General features: G+C 42.4%; 1 protein-coding gene across 2 annotated transcripts in view; it reads left to right on the top strand.

Moving 5' to 3' along the window:
* Elavl1 (ELAV like RNA binding protein 1) overlaps positions 1 to 18,441 on the top strand; it is a 36,626-nt gene extending 18,185 nt beyond the window's left edge. For both annotated transcript variants that reach the window (XM_051205430.1, XM_051205428.1), the window contains 4 exons: positions 527 to 630; positions 4,153 to 4,306; positions 11,424 to 11,649; positions 16,884 to 18,441. In XM_051205430.1, the coding sequence (XP_051061387.1) occupies positions 527 to 630; positions 4,153 to 4,306; positions 11,424 to 11,649; positions 16,884 to 17,208 (809 nt within the window). In that variant the 3' untranslated portion in view covers positions 17,209 to 18,441. The remainder of the gene's footprint in view (positions 1 to 526; positions 631 to 4,152; positions 4,307 to 11,423; positions 11,650 to 16,883) is intronic.
* Positions 18,442 to 19,945: the final 1,504 nt, after the last annotated feature.

Here is a 19,945-nt window from a genome sequence, read left to right as displayed (position 1 = left end):
ATTCAGGTTTCAGAAAATCAATAGGCTCTGGCCACTGGCTGTCACCTGTTCATCTGTCAGGCCCATAATGCAGCCAGTGTCTTTGGGTCTGCTGGGCAACAACAGTTCACAGGATGCAATTGCTAACACATTATTCTTTTTTTTTTTTTTTTTTTTTTTTTTTGTAAGAAACAGTTTATCTGTATATGCTCATGCACTGTAGCTCACATTTGGAGGTCAGGATATTTTAATTCAGTTCTACCGTATAAGTTTCAGGGATTGAACCCAGGTCATCTGGCTTGGCAGCAAACCCTTTACTGGCTGAGCCTTCTCACCAGCTCAGTTTTTAAGTAAGTTTTAATTACAGGTTACCTTTGTTAGTTGCAAAGATGGAAAAGTTTGCCATCATCTCAACAGTAGTTCCCCAGAGTACCTACCTTGGAATTTTGCTCTGTTACATTGTCTTCTCTTTTTCTGACCTTGCTCTTGTACCTCCCTTTCACTGCTCATTGGCACTTAGTTTACCAATGTCATGTTCTCTCCACAGGACACAGCTTGGGTTACGGTTTTGTGAACTATGTGACTGCAAAGGATGCAGAGAGAGCAATCAGCACGCTGAACGGCTTGAGACTCCAGTCCAAAACCATTAAGGTAAAGAGATAGGATCCTACCTCATCCATTTCTGTGCTAAACAGGAGTCATTCTGAAGTCTAGTGCTTCTAGAGCATCTTGGGGAGTTCATGTATACTTTAGTAAACTATCCCAGAGTGGCTGGTAGCCTTTTCAGCCTGACTATAAAAAGCTGTAGGAAGGGAGTATATACTGAGTCAGTTCTCACTCTCCCCCCCCCCCCCCGCCCATGGCATCCCTTGTCCCCTTGTAGACAGACATGATGGCCCTCAGCCTTCATTTCTCCTTTGTCTCCCTTGAGACTGTACTGCCAGACTCCTTCAGAGGATACTGCTTCACCAACCAAACCTCTTCTGAACCCCTAGGCAGGACTAGCTGCCAGGGACCAAGATCTGGGTGACTTCTATTTCCTGCCCTGCTGCCCTTATGAGTTCAGGATGATAGTTCATGCAGTATGACAAAGGTCATTACAGTTGTGGGTTCATCTCACACACAGCATGATACCAGCTGATGTCTCACAATTCTGACAACAGCCATCCAGGTTCAGCACACCCACCCATACAAATTTAAGAGCACTGTTCCCAATTAGGCTGTCCTTCCTTCATGCCAGAAGCAATTCTTTGTTTCCAGCCACACCTGCAGTACTAACCCAGCTAGCTAAAATTTTGGGGCCCCCTTCAGATTAGCCACTAAAATAGTCCCCCGGAATTTATGGTTCCTGTTATGTTATTCCTAAAGTCAGGACCCACTGAGTAGAGAAACGTAGTACATAGAGCATTCATGTTCCTACCCCAGAGTCAAGGTGAATTTTTTTTTCCCACAGCAATGTGTTGACCATGAAAGCTATTCCATTGTTCAACAATGTCTTGAGTTCCTATGGAAGTTTTATTCTATATGTGTAGCTGGCTTAGTTATTATTATATAACATTATAAGCATCATTTATTCCCCCTCCACCTATCCCAGCACACAGGGATGTCGCAGTACTTCATGACTCAAGGCCCCAACTTTGTAGCCACTAACATGATCTTTCCATGCCTTGACCTTCATCCTGACCCATCTTTTAGCATAAATCTAGATGTAAGCCATAGGCTTCTGAAAAACCACTTAGTTTTAGAGGTTTCCCACAAACCCAGGATAAAGGCCAGACAAATTATTATAGAAGTATATTGAAGAATCAGAACTGTTGTGCCAATGCTTGGACTTCTGTGGCCTGTCCCAAATGCTATGATGTATTCTAACATCAACCTAAAATCCCATATGACATCCCATTTTGGACTGAAGGAGCCTGTATTAGCAGACTCCTACTATAAGAGTGTTGATCTGGAGGAAAAGCCTTAACCAGGCCAGAATGGGGTACAAAGATATTCGGACTCAGGACCTACAGGTGCAAGGTGTGTCATTCATGGATGGGACACCAAGCAAGAGCAGATGTACTGTAAAAGACCCAGAAGCCAGGCATATTCTGTCCCTAAAGTTAAAACCTTACTTCTGCCCCTTCAGGCAGGTCTTTTTTGAAGGCTTTAAATGCTTGCACATCTGACCAGCCTCAGATCACAGCTCTTCATGGCTAAATTGTCCCTTGTGTCCTCATTGGTCCTGATGTTGTATTCTGGTTGCAGGGGTCAGAGTGAAGGGTTCTGCTCCTCTGTTCCTGACCATCTTTTCTCTATGACAGCCTGGCAACAGCCATTTCCTATATTGAGGAGATGTATTGATCTGGTTCAGATGCAGCTCTACAGCCTGCCAGGGCTTTGCATGACATTGTACCTCTATGTACCTGAGTCTAGATTTTCACTTTTATTATATCAGACTAAGGGCCCAGCCTCCCATGTGTGACCTTGTCTTAACTAAGTCTGTATGCAAATCAGATCACATTCTGTGATCCTGAGGGTTAGTGCTTAACCGTGTGACTCTTAATTTGGCAAAGGGATATATGTATTTCAGGACTCAGAGATAGGAAAGCACTGGATTGGTACTAAAGGAAAGGTGTTGATGAGAACTTTGAGAACTTAGAGGGTCCATGCACACCTAGCAGTGCCAGATGCCATAGTGCAACTCCATTGGACTCAGTATTGACTTTGAACTTGGCAGTGCCTAAAGAGAAAGGGCAGAGTTCCTGTGATCCTGTCCAACATTAGCATTGGAATTTTCCTTAGCTACAGACAGTGCTAATCCTGAGCTCTACCCTACTGATGCCACTTAGTCACAGTTTAGGAATGCCTGTGTCCCTGAGAAAATGACTATATATGCAACCTAAGCAAGGTAGGCTGGTCCTGGATGGCAGCTCCCCACTGATCCAGCCTAATCCTGGGAAAGACTAGAAGAGCTGGCAGTCCTGGTGGTGGGGAGGCTATCTTCTTTTTTGAACTATCCTGCCCAAAATACAGTGTTTTTCACTGAGGCCTTTTGTAATTTTGGAGGCCCTTAGTTGTGGGTACTTACCCTTAGGCATAAGTGAATGAATATTCTTCAGGGTGTTGATGCTAGACATGAACACTTTGGGCTTCTGTGAATAGAGAAGCTAAGGAGGCTGTGAACCAAGGCAGAACAGTCACGTGTGTGTTAACCCTTGATTTTAGGTTATGATTTAGATTATGGAGTATCCACAGAGCTCTTGTTCTACATGTTGAACCTTGGTACCCAAGGCCTAAGAACAGATAGGGAAGAATTCACTCTATACAGCTCCATTACCTCAGACTGTGCTCTCCAGATCCCTAGTAGTTCTGGTATTACCCATGAGGTGGGTAGCTCCTTGCCGTGTTTAAGCAGTTTTGTGCCTTCAGTACACAGATCTCAGTTCTTCTCCCACCCACCACACACCCACCCCATTTCTGGAGCACTTGATTCACGCATACACACACCCAACTTTGTACCCAGCTTTCTGACTCAGCTTTGGGTTCCCTCTTGCTAGTTCACCTCTCTACGGGCAGAAAGGCCTCCTGCTAACTATACTGTTTCACCAGTATGCCTTGGCTGCCCCTGATCTTTGAGGTCTCTACTACCTCTGGTGCCTGTACTAGGGAAAGCACCCAAAACCTTTCCTTGCTGTTGCCTTTGGGGCTTCCCTTCTTTCTTTCTCCTACCACAGATGTTAACACCAAGCATTTGAATGCTGATCACAGGCCCCTCTGTGCAGCATTCTTATTTGGGCTTTTATAGTGCCTTACATGCTGGCAAGGGTTGTTACTCTCAGTTTTTTCTGCCATACCACAAGGTCCTTGCAGTTGGGGATCTAGGCCCTATTTTCAGCAGGCAGCATGAACTTGAATCCCAACCGTGGTAGACCTACTGTTTCTTTGCCTTCATGTAATAGGAATAATTTTCTGCTTGTTAGAGATGCTGAGGACCAACTGAGAAAAGGCTACAAGGAGTTTGAGTTCCCTGCTGGCCTGTAGTGAGCTTCCAGCACAATACCATTGCAAGAGATTGTCTTGTGTGCAATTACTTGCCACAACATTGGCTTTATAACACCAAATTTTGGTCTCCTTCTGTGATGCTTTGGCCACATGTCAGTCCTAATTCTGACTTGTTTTATTTTTAAGGTATCATATGCGCGCCCAAGCTCAGAGGTCATCAAAGATGCCAACTTGTACATCAGCGGGCTCCCGAGGACCATGACTCAGAAGGATGTGGAGGACATGTTCTCTCGGTTTGGGCGAATCATCAACTCCAGGGTCCTTGTGGATCAGACCACAGGTATAGACAGGAGCTAAGATAGGCAACAAAGGCTTCTCTGAGCCCAGAACCAGGTGTTGTAGGGAAGATAGGGAGATGTCGATAATTAGCCTCCAAAGGGGGACAGATTGGACATGAGAAGACCTCAGTTTTCATTTGGTTGGACTAGGGGAGTAAGATGGCATTAAAAGAATCATGGGTGATGGGGAAATGGTACACACCTTTAATCCCAGAACTTAGGAAACAAAAGTGAGTGGATCAGAGTTCATGATCTGCCTGGCTTATTTGGCAAATGCCAGACCAGCCAGGATGACATAGTGAGACCCTCTCTCAATAAAAAAGAAAGGAAGGAAGGAAAGATGAAAGAAAGGAAGGAGAGAAAGAAACGAAGCCACCCAGCATTAGACTAGCATTTTGTAGGAAAAACATCAAAATTCTCGTACCTTCTCTATACACCCAAATAGCTTTTGCTGGCCTGGGAATAGTTGGAAAGATTGCTGTTCTCCTGTCGCTTGTAGTTTTTACCCCAGGTACATGGTGTCAATGTGTCTCCTCTTAAGAGTCCCAAGATCCCTCTGTTACAAGTAGGTTTTCCACCAGCCTGGTCTCACTGCAGGGCCAGCCTCAAATAACACACACAGACTCTGTATTTGATATAATTCTGTTGGCCAGTTACTAGTTTCTTATCAGCTAGCTCTGTCTTAATTATTAACCCATTTCTATTACTCTTAAGTATTTCCACATGGTCTCATCTTACCGGAGAGAGGACCTGGCTCCATCCTCCATCTTGGAACTCCCCCCTACTACTTCCACTTTCCTCCTTTTCTTCTAGTCCTGCCTATCTTGCTTTCCTATTGGCCAACAGTGCTTTATTCATTAACCAATAAGAGAAACATATTTACAGAATGACATCTCCCATCATCTCCTCTTTTCTGTCTAAAATAAAAAGAAGGGTTTTAACCTTAACATCGTAAAATATATCACACAACAGTTATCAAATAAGAATCACAATTAGCAATATTTAGTCCATTAACATTTAGCAAGATGTAAAGAAAATATTCCATCATCTATCCTATCTTTGTGAGTCTAAAGTCTTATATGTAATTTATCTTTAATCCTAACTAAGGAAAACTATAACCATAACTATTTGTCTTCACCTCCCTCAAAGACCACAGAAGGATAATATATAAACTCTAGAAATGACAGAGACAACTACCCTGGTCAGGCACTCAACCTTCTTCTGTAATGTTCCATCTTCAGCCCATAGACCATAGTGTATCTGGCAGACTCTTCAGCAAATTAGGAAACTTTAAACTGTCTGCCTGTGTTGGCAGTTTGTCAGTCACTTTTCTCTGTGTCCTGCAGACTGTTTGGCAAACTCTTCCATGAAGCAGGAACCCTGCATCACTGTTTATCTTTTATCAGCAGTCACTTTCCTGTGGGTCCTGCATGTTCAGTTAATACAGCATAAAGTCAAACAGTCCAGACAAGAGCAGTATCTTGTTTAAGTGGCTAATCTTGCTATATTGAAAGTAAACTTCATAACGAGGTTCTTCAAGATCCATCTTCCTTTCTGATGCAGGTAGTGTTGCCAGGAGCAGTTGTGCCTCACTGTTAAGAAAAACCCTAAACCATCTTAAATGCCATATTCTGTAGGTCTTTGAAACATCTTGAAATACATCTTGAAAACCTAACTAACTTAACTCTAAGTTTTGACTATCATAGGTAACTATAATCTGTACTAAATTATACATTGCATTTGTAAATGAGGTATATAAACACAATACCTAAACAATACATATCACAAAATTCACCTTAAATTGTATCAATAAATGAAAATCCATTCCAAAACAAAGTATTCATATCTATACCATAATTCCCTTTTTACCTTTAGAAGAATTGGTTGTGATCATTAACCATGTATAATCAAGTCCATTTAAATGAAAACAAACATTTATAGACAATATTTGGGAATTTGGGTGTAGTTCTTTCCAAACTGCTTCCTGCTGGTAGGGGGCGCTGTCATTGGGTATCCTAAGAAGATGCAGAAATCCTGGCTGTAGACTGCAAGGCTGCCTTGTTCAAGCTGTTTTGAATGTTGGATCACCTCGTACTCTGTTTCAGGGTTTCTGGCTTGATCAAACCACATTAGTCTGGAAGGAATCCCCAGCTGTTCGTTTTCTATGGAAACAAAAATAGAAATCCTTTTCCCCAGTAACTTGTCCTTAAACTTAAATTTTGGAGTCAAAGCATTTTTAAAATATATAAATTGAATTGTTCCAGCAGCATTTGTTTTAACAGTTGTTGTTTCCTCAGCAGTCAAATGATACAAAGACAATATAATACCGTACAGTATCCAGATTTTCTCCATCTTTACATGGCTTTTTTATTACTCTGTTTCTTTTACTTTTATTTTTTTCATTTTTTGAGACAGGGTTTCTCTGTGTAACTCTTATCTGTCCTGGAATTCACTCTGCATACCAGGTTTACTTTAAAATCACAGAGATCTGCTTGCCTCTCTGTCTCTCTGAGTGCTGGAATTAAAGGCATGTGCCACCACACCCAGCTCCTCTCTGTCTTTTTAAAACCATTTTATTCCTTTTTCTTTTTTTTCTCCCAAGCCTACGTATATTTTAAAACACACTGTAAACCTTTAGAGGTTTTTATTAATGTGAATCTGTCTTTACTGTAAATCTTTATCTTTTTCTGGCCATGAGTTTTTTATCTGGTAAACAACAACATTGCTTACACGAAAGCCACAGTTGTATCAGCTGCGGTCTATCCAAGATGGTGGCGGGTACTTTTACTGCCAGGACTGAGAGCTGTGCTCACTGCCTTGGTCTACGCTGCCATCCAACAGCATGTTGCCAGCTTGGAGATGTGGTCACTGTCAGTGCCAGCTCTCATACACACCAATAAATTGTTAGCAGCGCTTCTTAAAAGCCATGCAGTTTTTTGCTGCTTATGCTGAGTCAGGAAACCTCCCTTAAAGGAGCTGCACAAATCTCTGCTTGTCTCTCTAGCAAAACAGAGTTCAACTGAGAAACATGCTGCTATGAAGAAGCCTCGCTTGTTTCTGTTCTTTTGTTTCTAAAACCAATTCTTTAGCTTTTCTTAGTTTTAAGTGGAAGTTCTTATTAGCCATGTTGTGGTGCCAGTATGTACTAGTATGTTTTTCCCCCACCGACCTGGGCCCAGAGCCTTGGCACCAGCCCCAAATAACATACAGAGACGCTGTATTTGATATAATTCTGTTGGCCAGTTACTAGTTTCTTATCAGCTAGCTCTGTCTTAATTATTAACCTATTTCTATTACTCTAAGTATTTCCATGTGGTCTCCTCTTACCGAAGAGAGGAGCTGGCCTTCTTCTTTCTCCATCATCCATCTTGGAACTCTCCCCTACTACTTCCTCTCTCCTCTTTGTCTCCTAGTCCTGCCTATCTTGTTTTCCTATTGGCCAACAGTGCTTTATTCATTAACCAATAAGAGAATGACAGCTCCCATCACCCCTCCTTGTAGTGACCTGAAGCAACACCATTGACTGTTTCAGATGGGCTTCCTCAGTCTTAATGATTGGGATGCTCCACTCCAGAGAAAGCAGTGAATTCCTGTCTCTTCTATTCTCACCACTTGGCAGGTCCCTCCCAGACCATCTCGGTATAGACTTGGACCCCAAGCTGTGTAAATACAAACTCTGAGCAACTTCACCCCACTGTGCTCCTTGTGGATAGGCAACAGACTGAAAAATCATATTTACTTAGCAGGAACTTCCATCACCAGTTTGCCCTGAAAGTTATCAGTAGTTCCTGAAGTACCTGTTGAGAGGCAGTGAGCTGCTGGCCAGTGTGTGATGAAGGCAACACAGATGCTTTCTCCCTGAGCCCCTCTCTAGGTCACATATGGCTCCTTTGTCACTTGTGGCCTAGCAGTGCTGGGTGTGGGAAACTGAAGCAGAGCCCCATCTCCAAGAACATACCATTCCTCCTAGAGGCTCCCCTCTGCTTCATTGACATAGTTAGGCCCATCTTGCAGAAAGTGTTGCTTCTCCAGGCAGCTCCCTCATCTGTTTGTAGAGATATTGTCTCTTTCCCCTGTCTAAGACATATACCACACTATCACTCCCTCTCCCTAATTAGCTGTGAACACAGGATGATATCACTCTTTTCCCTTGGCCTTCACTGCTGTTCTCAGCCAGTTTAGCAAAGGACACTACACTCTAAGCAAGAAGGACATGGTAGGACTGCCCTCTCTTCCCTAGCCCCTCCTCCCACAGAGGAAACCAATTAAAGAGATACTTGCTCTCCCAGTGCTTCTGGAAAGAAAAACTATATATACTCTTGGTAGGACTTTATGAGGCTCAACATTTCCAGGGTAGGAAGGGTATGGAAAGGGAAGACTTGTGTTAAGTTCTGTAGATAAAAAGCATTTGAAGTCCAGAAACCAAGGGTGGGATCATGGCCCTGTGGTAGAGTCTGCATACCATGAGTAAGGTACTAGGTCTTGTCCCTAGTAGTACAGGAAGAAATAAAGTACTTAATGGAGTAGCATTTGGGGCTGGCATGGTATAGTGGCTTGGTATGTAAAGGTAGTTGCCCCCCAAGTCTGATAAACAAATACATTTCATGGGCTCTAATATGGTGGAAGAAGAGAACCCTTACGTTATCCTCTGACGTCTGCACCTTCACTGTGGCAGACACATACAAACACATGGTAAATAAGTGAATTTATTTTTTCACTATTGTCTTAGTTACCTTTCTATTGCTGTGATAAAAACTGAGCAAAGCAAATTGTAAAAGAAAGTACATAATTTGGCTTAATGTCAGCTCGTAGCCATCTATAACTCCAGTTCTAGGCTATCAGATGCTTTTGACCTCCACAGGCACAAACTGGTACACATACATACACACAGGGAAGGCAATCACACATATACAATAAAAATAAATATTTTAAATATTTGGGTTTTTTTGGGGGGGTTTGGTTTGAGGTTTTTTTTTGTTTTTGATTGTTTGTTTGTTTTTGAGGCAGGGTTTCTCTGTATTGCTTTGGAGCCTGTCCTGGAACTAGCTCTGTAGACCAGGCTGGCCCCAAACTCACAGAAATCCTCCTGCCTCTGCCTCTGCCTCTGCCTCTGGAGTGCTGCAATTAAAGACATGTACCACCAACACCCAGCTTTAAATGTTTTTGTTTTTTTTTTTAATATTCACATTGATATCCCTATAACTAATTTTTATTTTTTAATATTTTTGTTTCCTTATTCAAAATTGTGAATTCGATTAGTACACACATCTGGAAATTGTCCCAATTCTTAGTCTCTTTTGTTAGTCCTAGCAAAAATAAAGCCTAATTCAGGAAATTATCTGAAGAGGAGTCACAGTAAGAGCCAGTGGGGATGGAAGACTCCAAGGACACACTGCCTTCCAGACACAGCAGGACTGAGGCACATGGGAACTCAGGGCCTGCACAGGTCCTCCCATCCCTAACTAAGAAGCCATCTCACAGAAGGAAAATTTGTTTTTTCTAATGGAGTCTCATTGGGTATACAAACCACACTTAAGGGCAGGCCCCATGCCCACTGAAGACTAACTCTAGTATTTTTGGAGCTTTTTTTGTCTCATAACACGTTTGTTCTTTTCTGATTTGTTAGTTTTTATTTCCCTGTTTTCTAAAATGAAAGAGAGAAGGCATAGAGTTATAGATGGGAAGGAGGGGAGGATCTGGAAGAACAGGGAGGGAAAATGATGATAAACTATTGTGTGAAAGAAATCCTTTCAATTAAAAATAAAATAAAGCCCAAATGACAGAGCTATCTTCAGAAGTATGAATTCATCAGACATGGATTTTTTTTATCTCCTACATGAATCATCATCCCCTTTTTCTTCCAGGTAGTTTTTATTTGAAAGCAGTTGCATAAAACCTAAGAAACTACACTTGGACATGGGCTTTTCCTCAATTTGGATACAGGTCTAAGAAGTAGAATGATAGTCACTCTAAAGGTGACCTTGTTCCAACTAACCACAACTTTGAACATACTGGCTTAAAGTTAGTTCTGTGTTCAGCTTTCCAGGATCAACCAGGCTGTCAATTTTGTTCTATAAGAGTAAAATGCAGACAGCAGGTGTTCTTAAAGACTTAAGATTTATAAATGAGCTCAAGTGCCAGAATCTTTCTAGTACATGGCATCTTCCTAGGTCTGGAATCACTAAGGCAGTGCATGCTGTGCATTTTAAGTAGGGGTAACTTTTGTTGGACTTTGCAGTGCTGCCTTTGAACTCAGGAGAAAGTATCCATAGTGTCCCTGGCTGCTTTGCTCATATATGAATCATATGGCATTTGGGGATCTTCAAGATGTGATTAGGGAAAGTACTGGTTTGGGGAGGAGACTTGAGAACATTTGATAGCATGCTCACTTAACAGGTCACCCAAAGCTCTAAGCCATCATTGTTACTCTTTAACTGTTGTCTATGGACCTTTGCCTAAACTGGCAATAAAGTGCCATAAGTAGAATGCTTGCATGGCATGCAGAAGGATCTGAGTTCAGTCCCTAGCACATGTAAACTAAGTTTAGTGACACGACACATACCTGGAATTGAAGCACTTAACAGGTAGAAGCAAGATTAGTAGGAGTTCAAGGTCATAGGCAGCATCATGAGTTTGAGGCCAGCCCTGTCTCAAAACTAAAAATGTCTGCCTAGAGAAGGATCATCCCTATCCAGGTTAGCCTTTGCTGGTCTTATGAATGAGAATGTATAGTAAATTTGGGGTAGCCTTTCTTCCATACCACATTCAGAAATCCAATTCAGTGATGTCACTCAGAAAGGCCCCTTAACACCTTTCTGACTCTTAGTGTTGGCAGCCCTCACCCATTTCTAAATGTTCTTCAAAGCACAGTTTACCCCTTTCCTCCTCCCAGGGAGTCATTGCTTCAAATCAAAAGAGTCTGAAATTTTAATCTCATACTATTTAGTCAGTGTTTTCTTTAGTTGTTTGCATATTTGGGTTTGATTTCTATTTATTTCATTTTGTAGGTGCCCAGTTTGAACCACAGCCTACAGAGTTAACTTTTGCTTCTCTATTTTGTTTTATTTTTCTATCCTTACATTTTCCCCCTAACTCCATTTTTGTTGGTTTGTTAAAAAGGTTTGTCCAGAGGGGTTGCGTTTATCCGGTTTGACAAACGGTCGGAAGCAGAAGAGGCAATTACCAGTTTCAATGGTCATAAACCCCCAGGTTCCTCTGAGCCCATCACAGTGAAGTTTGCAGCCAATCCCAACCAGAACAAAAACATGGCTCTCCTCTCGCAGCTGTACCACTCGCCTGCTAGGCGGTTTGGAGGCCCTGTGCACCACCAGGCACAGAGATTCAGGTGGGTCTGTAGGTTGACATTCTAGTGGGCTATTTGTAGCCTGCTATACTCCTTCAAGCTACACATAGCCTTGTGTTGAGGGGGCTGCTCAGAGGAGAAAAATACTGGGGACACTAGGCTGATCATAGCAGAGTTATATCTTCCCTGGCTTTGTCCTCACCTCTCTATTAGAAGTGTGTCTGTGCACTGGGCATGTTGGCTCATACCTGCACTTTCTATCACTGGAGAGACACAAGCAGAAGGATCAAGAATTAAAGGCTACCTTGGGACACAAAGCAAAACTTTCTTGGAAAGCAAAATATATTGCAGTGGACCCTCAATATCAATGGTCAGAGAGTGGCACTGAATGCAAGGTTGCTCTACTCTCCTAGAAGATCTTTGTGCATCACCTACACATATCCTCCTATAGACTGGATGACTCTTAACACCTAATACAGTCTATGTGCAATGAAATAGTTGCTGTGATGTGTTATATGTACACAGACAATATGGATTCTCTTTTCCCAGATATATCCAGACTGTAGTGGGTCTTGTCCAAGAGTAGCCCATGGCTGCAGGGGCCCAACCATACATCCGCTGAGGCTTTGTCTGTCTTCGGAGCTGGAAAGGTGGCACCGACCCCACTGGCTGCTGATAGTCTCCAGTGCTTGGTTCCAATAGTTCAGTAGGAGTTGCAATCCTTCAATCCTTGGTGTGCTGAGTTTTTTGTTTTATTTTAAATCATGGCCCTGGAGAGATGGCTCAACAGTTAGGAGCACTGCCTCTCTTCAGAGGATGTGGGTTCAATTCCCAGCACCCATGTGTTGCATCACAACTGTCTGTAACTCCAGTACTACCAGGAAATCCAATCCCCTCTTTTGGTCCATCAGGGCACCAGGTACACACATTGTGTAGATATACATGCAGGCAAAGCACCCATGCACATAAAAATAGATAAATACATATATTTTAGAATTATGTGCTGGCAGTGGTAGCGCACACCTTTAATCCCAGCACTTGGGAGACAGAGGCATGAGTTTGAGGCCAGCCTGATCTACAAAGTGAGTTCCATGACAGCAAGGGCTGTTACACAGAGAAACCCTATCAATCTAAACAAACAAACAAACAAGAAAAAAAAACTATGTTTAAAAAAAAATCAAACAATCTTATTTATCTGTGAGAGTGAGAAAAGGTGGCAGTCAGCATGTGCATAGGCAAGGCTATATTTGATCAGTGACTTTAAGGCAAGCCTTTATCATACAACTTCCTTATCTATTTTTTTCTTTCCCTTTTAAACAGGGTCTAATCTAGGCCAAGATGGCCTATGTAGCTAATGGGTAAAAGTGGCCTGGAGCTGGGCAATGTTGGTGCTTGCCTTTAATCCCAGCACTCTGGAAGCTAGCCTAATCTACACAGCAAGTTCCAGTATAGCTAGGGCTGTTATACTTCTGTATAACCCTATTTTGAAAACCCAAAAAGAAAAAAAAAATGTCCTAGAGTCAGGATGGGCGGTACACATCTTTAACCCCAGGGAAATTTCTGAGTTCAAGGCCAGCCTGATCTACAGAGTAAATTCGAGGACTGCCAGGGCTACACAGAGAAACTTGAAAAAAAAAAAAAAAGAAAGAATGGCCTCCCAAATGCTGGCAAATGGGTCTGCCACTCCTGCATACACACAGTTTATGCTGTGTTGGAGGTGGAGCTTGGGGTTTGAGTACTCTGCCATATTATATCAAAAGTTGCTTGGTCATATTTATAACTGAATGTTAGGTGTCTGCTGCTCAAAGACCCTAACCCAAAGAAGAGCTTCTTTCCTCAATCCTTTTGTCTTCATACTGAAAATGGTGTCAGTTGCAGACTCCGCTAGAACAAAACCAACTAGGATCACTGACACAGATACTAGGATCAGGGTGTCACTACCTTAGGAGCAATGAAACTCCGAATTTAGGTGCCATTTTCTTCCATTTTTGTCAAGATGGCAAGGGCTTGCCTTAGGTGGATACAGACTTTTTCTGCTCTACTCTGTAGATTTCCCATCTTTGTTTTAAGCAATGGGGCTGAGTAGATGCCTCTCTTTTACACAGGCTGTCTTGGAGGTTATTTTCACAATATAGCCATATAGAATCCTCATCAGACTCTGGTTCCAAAGCTGGCCTGCCTCTAGCTCCTGGTTTAAAGACAAGCTGGGGAGGCATGAAGAAAGAATCAGGCCATTTTAGGTGTCTAAAGATATTGTAGGCCAGAAGGAAATAGTACAGTGGGGGTTAGGCAAGGAATTGGGAATGTGGCAGAGATAAGTAAAGGACAAAGAACAGGCGGTCAGGACAAGATTTTCTCCATCAGAGATTATGAGGGTGATCTCCTAAGAAATGAGAATCAGGGAGATAGATATTTGTGGTTATCTGTATCCAAAAAATCAGCTCTGGAAGTCCAGCCAGCAAGAACAGTTCCTGTAAATGAAACTCTTGTTAGACTAGAGATGCATGCCTGAAATCCTAGCACTGGGAAAGCTAAAGCAGGAAAATCTTTTAAGACAGTAAAATAGTACCCTAGATGTTTTCAGTATATAATCATTCTTTGGTGTTCATTAGAGGATTGGTTCCAATACATCCCCTCATACCCCTATCTTACATTCCAGAATCATCAATGCTGAAGTCCAACATATAAAATATCGTGGTGTTGCATTGATCCCATACACATCCTCTCTTCAGCTCATCTCCAGGTCTGCAGGGAAGAATCTTTCCCCCAAAATATCTTCCTTGATCCAAATTGGTTGAATTGCAGATGTGGTTGCTGAAGACATCATTTGGTTGGAAGTGCTTACCTAGTATGTATGAAGCCCTGGGCTTCATTCCCAGCACCACATAAACTAGGTGTGTTAGTGCAGACCTGTCACTCTAGCACTTGGAAGGTGGAGGCAAGAGGACAAGAAGTCCAGGGTTATCTTTAGTTACATAGAGAGTCAGAGTTCAGCTTGGGCTATCTTAGACCCTTCCTTAAAAAAAGAAAAGAAAACTGGGTGTGTTCATGCACTTAATCCCAACACTTAGAAGACAGAACAGGTGGGTCTCTGTAGTTTAAAGCAGGCCTGATCTATATAATGAGTTCTAGGCCAGCTAAATCTACTTATTGGGAGACCCTGTCCCAAAAACTAACAACAACAAAATGAAATACAGATGGAGAACCTGTAGATATAGTAGTTCTACTGTAGTTGCCCTGTGAAAATCTGTGACTTAGAACTACAGTCAGCGCCTTTCTAATTGTCATTGTAAACTAGCTCAGCTTAGTATCTCACTGGCACCCAAGTACCATCCTACCGTTCACATCAACAGTACCATAATCTTTCTTCCTAAGATTGTCTCTGACCACAGAAGGCCATCAACCACTACAACATCATGTTGTTGCCTGTTGAAACCAATTATACAATTTTTAAAACCAAGCAAATACTGCATCTTGATTCTTTCTCACCACATTGAAACTAGCCCTGAAGCCTTCTTTTACCATATTGATGGTATTGATGGCATGATACCAGAGTCTGTTATCATTTTGGAGCAAGTAATTATATACTGTGCGACTCCACAGATGCTATGTCCTCAAACAGTCTTAAAAATTCTTAAAAATAAGGCCATTATTCTTATCTCGGAGCTTTTGTTGTTATCCTTAATCTTTACTACTACATTCACATTTTTTTATTTATTTATTTATGTATTTATTTCTTTTTATTCATTATGTATACAGTATCTGCCGGCATGCATGCCTGCATGCCAGAAGAAGGTGCCAGGTCTTGTTACAGATGGTTGTGAGCCACCATGTGGTTGCTAGGAATTGATCTCAGGACCTCTGGAAGAGCTGTCAGTGCTCTTAACCTCTGAGCCATCTCTCCAGCCCTACATTCACATTTTTTAACCCACCTTTTCAACAGTTCACTGTGGGCAAGCATTGGTATACACATCTGTTGTCCTAGCACTCAGGGTGAGGCACGGGGACTATGAATACTGAGCCAGAATGAGCTAGAGAGTAAGAAATAGAAAAACAGAGGGCATGATGGAGAGACAAGGAAGGAAAGAATGGTGAGTAGCTATGAGGATAGAGTGGGGATAGTAGTGAATGTGTCACTGTGGAGAAAATTCCCTGTGGTTGTCAAGTTGCTAATATTCCTCTAGCCTTGTTCCTGTCTACTGAGTTTATAGGCCCTTGTGAAGTGGTTTGAGCCAGCTCAGAGCCAGTAGAAAGCAATTATTGTGGCCTGTATTAGCTCTGTGCAGCATTGTACTCTCTCCAGAAAATCCTGGGCTTTGACTTCTCAGACAGAAGTGTCACAGTGAGGAATGACTAAAACCAGAGGTAATGGTGCACACCTTTAATCCCAGCACTCAGGCAGCAGAGGCAGTTCTCTTGAGTTAAGGCCATCCTGGTCTTCGGAGTGAATTCCAGGACAGCCAGGGCTACACAGAGATGCCCTGTCTTGACAGGAAAAACAGTAGAAAAACAAAAGACAAGGAAACGGTGAGAGGGAACTAAACTTGAGGGATTAATGTACATGGATTAATGTATACATACTCACACAGAGAATGTAGAGTTTCCCTCAAAGAAAGTGACGATGAAAGACCCCTGAAGATCTGCCACCTACACTGGGGCATGTGGAGGAAACTCCAGAACTTCAACTGTGGAATATGGGGCTGGGCTTGTGGCTCAGTGCCCACCTTCAGTTCCTTCCCCAGCATCACAAAGCCTAAAGTAGAATGGGGAAAGCCACAGAAACAACTAAGTAGACCCCACATGTGCTACACCCATACAGCAGAAGTAGAAGCACTGCTGCTGTCTGATGGCGCTAGCTGGGTGCCTCAGGCTCAGGTCCTGACCCCAGCCAGTGTCTTACTGGATTCCTTTCAAGGGTGCAGACAGTATATGTATGTTTTCTCTTACATGCAAAAATTCAGATAAAAAATATACATGAAACAAGGAGCTATCTATTTGGAAAGTAGGCAGTCTGAGGGAAGGTGGGACAGGAGGATAATTAATGTGAAGAAATGTCACAGTAAACACTGTGCCCTTTAAGTCATTTGACTCACATGGTAACCCAGCCTTAAGCATCAGTAGCTTAGAGGAGCTGGCTGTGTAGATCAGTAAGAGACCCAGTACCCTTAAACCAATGTGTCATCATCCTGGCCCTGTCCAACCTCCCTCTTACTCCTCCTGTGCAGGTACACTACCGGCCTTAACCTTGACCTGAACATGTGCTCTCTATTTGCTAGGTTCTCCCCTATGGGTGTAGATCACATGAGTGGGATTTCTGGTGTCAATGTCCCCGGCAATGCTTCCTCGGGCTGGTGCATCTTCATCTACAACCTTGGGCAAGACGCTGATGAGGGGATCCTCTGGCAGATGTTTGGCCCCTTTGGTGCAGTCACCAATGTGAAAGTGATTCGTGATTTCAACACCAACAAATGCAAAGGGTTTGGTTTTGTGACCATGACAAACTATGAAGAAGCTGCAATGGCCATAGCAAGTCTGAATGGCTACCGCCTGGGGGACAAAATTTTACAGGTTTCCTTCAAAACCAACAAGTCCCACAAATAACTCGCTCATGCTTTTCTTTTTTTCTTTTCTTTTTTCTTTTTTTTGTACGGAATAGATAATTAAGAGTGAAGAAGTTGAAACTTTTTTGTTAGTGTACAACTCATTTTGCGCCAATTTTCACAAGTGTTTGTCTTAGTCTAAATGAGAAGTGCAAAAGGTTTTTATACTCTGGGATGCAACCAACATGTTCAAATGCTTGAAATCCCACAAATGTTAGACCAATTTTAAGTTTATTAAGTTATTTCCTTTAAAGTATATATTAAACCGAAACCTAAATAGACTGCATTGACTAACCAGTCCCTCTGGATGGTGGTGGAACTGAAGCATGCTTTAACTTCTAAGACTGTCTAACACCTATTTCATTGGATGTCTCCACAGACCAGATTTAAAACAAAACAAAAATCTTTTTTTTTTTTTTTCCTTCTTAGTTTTTAACCTAAAAATGTTAGACAGATGGAGAATGTGTTTTCTCAACTGTTTCACCATTTTAAGCAATTTCTGCTTTAGTTGACAGGAAATCTGCCCTTCCCAGCAGGTCCCACTGCTGCCTCCTTCACACTCAGTCCTGGCTCTGTGGTGTTGGGAGCAGCAGCAGAGTCCGTACTCTGTGGGGCCTTCACCAGGGAGGGGTGGGTTCCACATGTTGGGCTGGACCAGGCCCTCCAGAGGACACAAAGGTGTTTTATAAGCCCAGGCACCAATGAGAACGGACCAAAGAGTTTCAGGGCAGCTCCAGTATATTCCAGAGTCAGACCTGAGCTCCGGGCATGCCTGAAGATGTCCAACTCCTCTGACATCCTGAGTGTCTGTCCACACATTGCATGCATGGTGCCACACATCAGATACTGTTGTTCATGCAACCTCTCGAGTTTCCAAGACCATTTAACCCAGCTTGAATGCACAGTGATAGCTGTTTTTAATGACACAGAAACATTTGAGCATTGTATTTTTCGCATCCCTCCTTGTGAGCACTAGACTTTTTCCAATCTTAGTCAGATTTTTGTTTTGAAACTTTGCTTTTGTATGGACACTCAGCAGAAAAGTACTTCTTGCCAGTTATCTATTAACAAAAACCTTTGATTTGTAGTTTTAAGGATTAACCCTCAAAGTTCTCTTCATAACTGCCTTGACGTTTGGGGTTCTGTTCTGTTAATTTTCTTTTGCTTTTTTGTGTTTTTTGTTTGTTTTTACTTTTGCATTTAAGACCATTAAATTTGATTTTGTTTTGCTCGAGTTTTGTTTTGTTTTTTGTTTTACCTTTTCTTTCTTTTTTGGCTAGGGAAGGCACAGACAGCCCAGCATGCAGGGAGGAGTCTGTCATACCTTAAACACTTGCCTCAAAGTTTAAAAGCGTTTCTGGATCTATGGTGTAGACACACAGTTGTGGATCAATGGTTCTTAACTGGGGAGCTGGTAGAGAAGGTCAGAGGGAAGACCTTGGGAAAAAGTGAGGCCTGGTACCTGCAGCCTCAGGACCATGCTGTGATTTGTATTAGCATGTGGAAAGAATGAGAACAGGCTAGCTCAGCTACTGGCAGCTCTTCACTTTGATGTGAGCCTGGCTGGAGTGTGTAACAGCAGGCTAGCACTTAGTTCTTGATATCATGATATGACAGCATTATTTATATATTTGTTTACTTATTTAGATATTTATTTTGTTTCATTATTTAAGTGGAAAACTGAGCAACAAACACAGCCATCTCTAAAGCAGGTCATTGTGTCAAGAAACCCTTGGACAATTTGAGGTTGCCTGTCCCCTTCCCCTGCCTCTTTTCCCTGACTTCCTTTCAGTGTGCTCCCACCATTGATGAGGTCGCTTCATGTACCAGGGCTTTGGCCCACACTAGGGAAGCTAAGTGCTACTCATTCCTTTCCAGAGTTCCCAGCCTGTAAAACCTGAAACAAAGAACCAAAGGCCCATTTGCCCAGATCTGACCAAAAAAGAAAGGGGTCACTTGCTGTGTTGCTACTTCAGAGTGCTCCTCCCGACAGGACCAGAATGTTCTGGTAAAATAGGTGTTTCCAGTTTGTCAGGCCAACATTCTTCTGAGTGAAGATGGGATTCCCAGTCTGACTCTTCCCTGCTTTCTCCTCACTCTGCGCCTTAGCTAATGTTCCATCCTGAAAGGGACTGTGTCTTTAAAGCACCTGGTGTTCCTCGCCAGCACTTCAGTCACTACCATCGTAGTCTGTCCCCCTCCCCCCATGCCTGATTACTCCATAGTGACCATTCTGATGTGAAGCATGAGAGGAAAGAGGGAAATCTTACCAGCTCCTGGAGGTCACCTCAAGTTGAGTGAAATTCTCTTTCTGTGTGCTCTCCACTGTTTGAACAGCGTCCTAGATTAAAAGTCACAATGTATTTATTTCTTGATGAGCTTTTTTGTCAATGTCTAAAAGGAATTAGCTTTGAAAAGGCATTCCTGAAGCAGTTTTTATTCTATGAGGAACTAAGTAATGGGCCTGCACTCAAAGTTCATAACGTCTTATAGAGGCTTGCTAGAAAGGGGACATCCCAGAATCCAGAGATGTATATGGTTAAAGCACTGGAGAAAAAGTCACAACCCAAGGAACTATTTCTTAATATTGTTTCTTTTCTTTCCTGTTTTTGTTTTTGTTTGTTTGTTTGTTTTTTTCTTTTTTCCTTTTTTAACAGAAATCCATTCTGTTTTTTGAGCAGGATAAGGACATTCCTTTTGTTTGGTAATCTGACAAGGAAAAAAAAAAATACAGAGTA

The sequence above is a fragment of the Phodopus roborovskii genome, unplaced genomic scaffold (genome assembly GCF_943737965.1).
Source record: "Phodopus roborovskii unplaced genomic scaffold, PHOROB, whole genome shotgun sequence".
NCBI lineage: Eukaryota > Metazoa > Chordata > Mammalia > Rodentia > Cricetidae > Phodopus > Phodopus roborovskii.
Note: the sequence above shows the minus strand (reverse complement) of the source record. Positions and strands in the feature narration are given on the sequence as shown.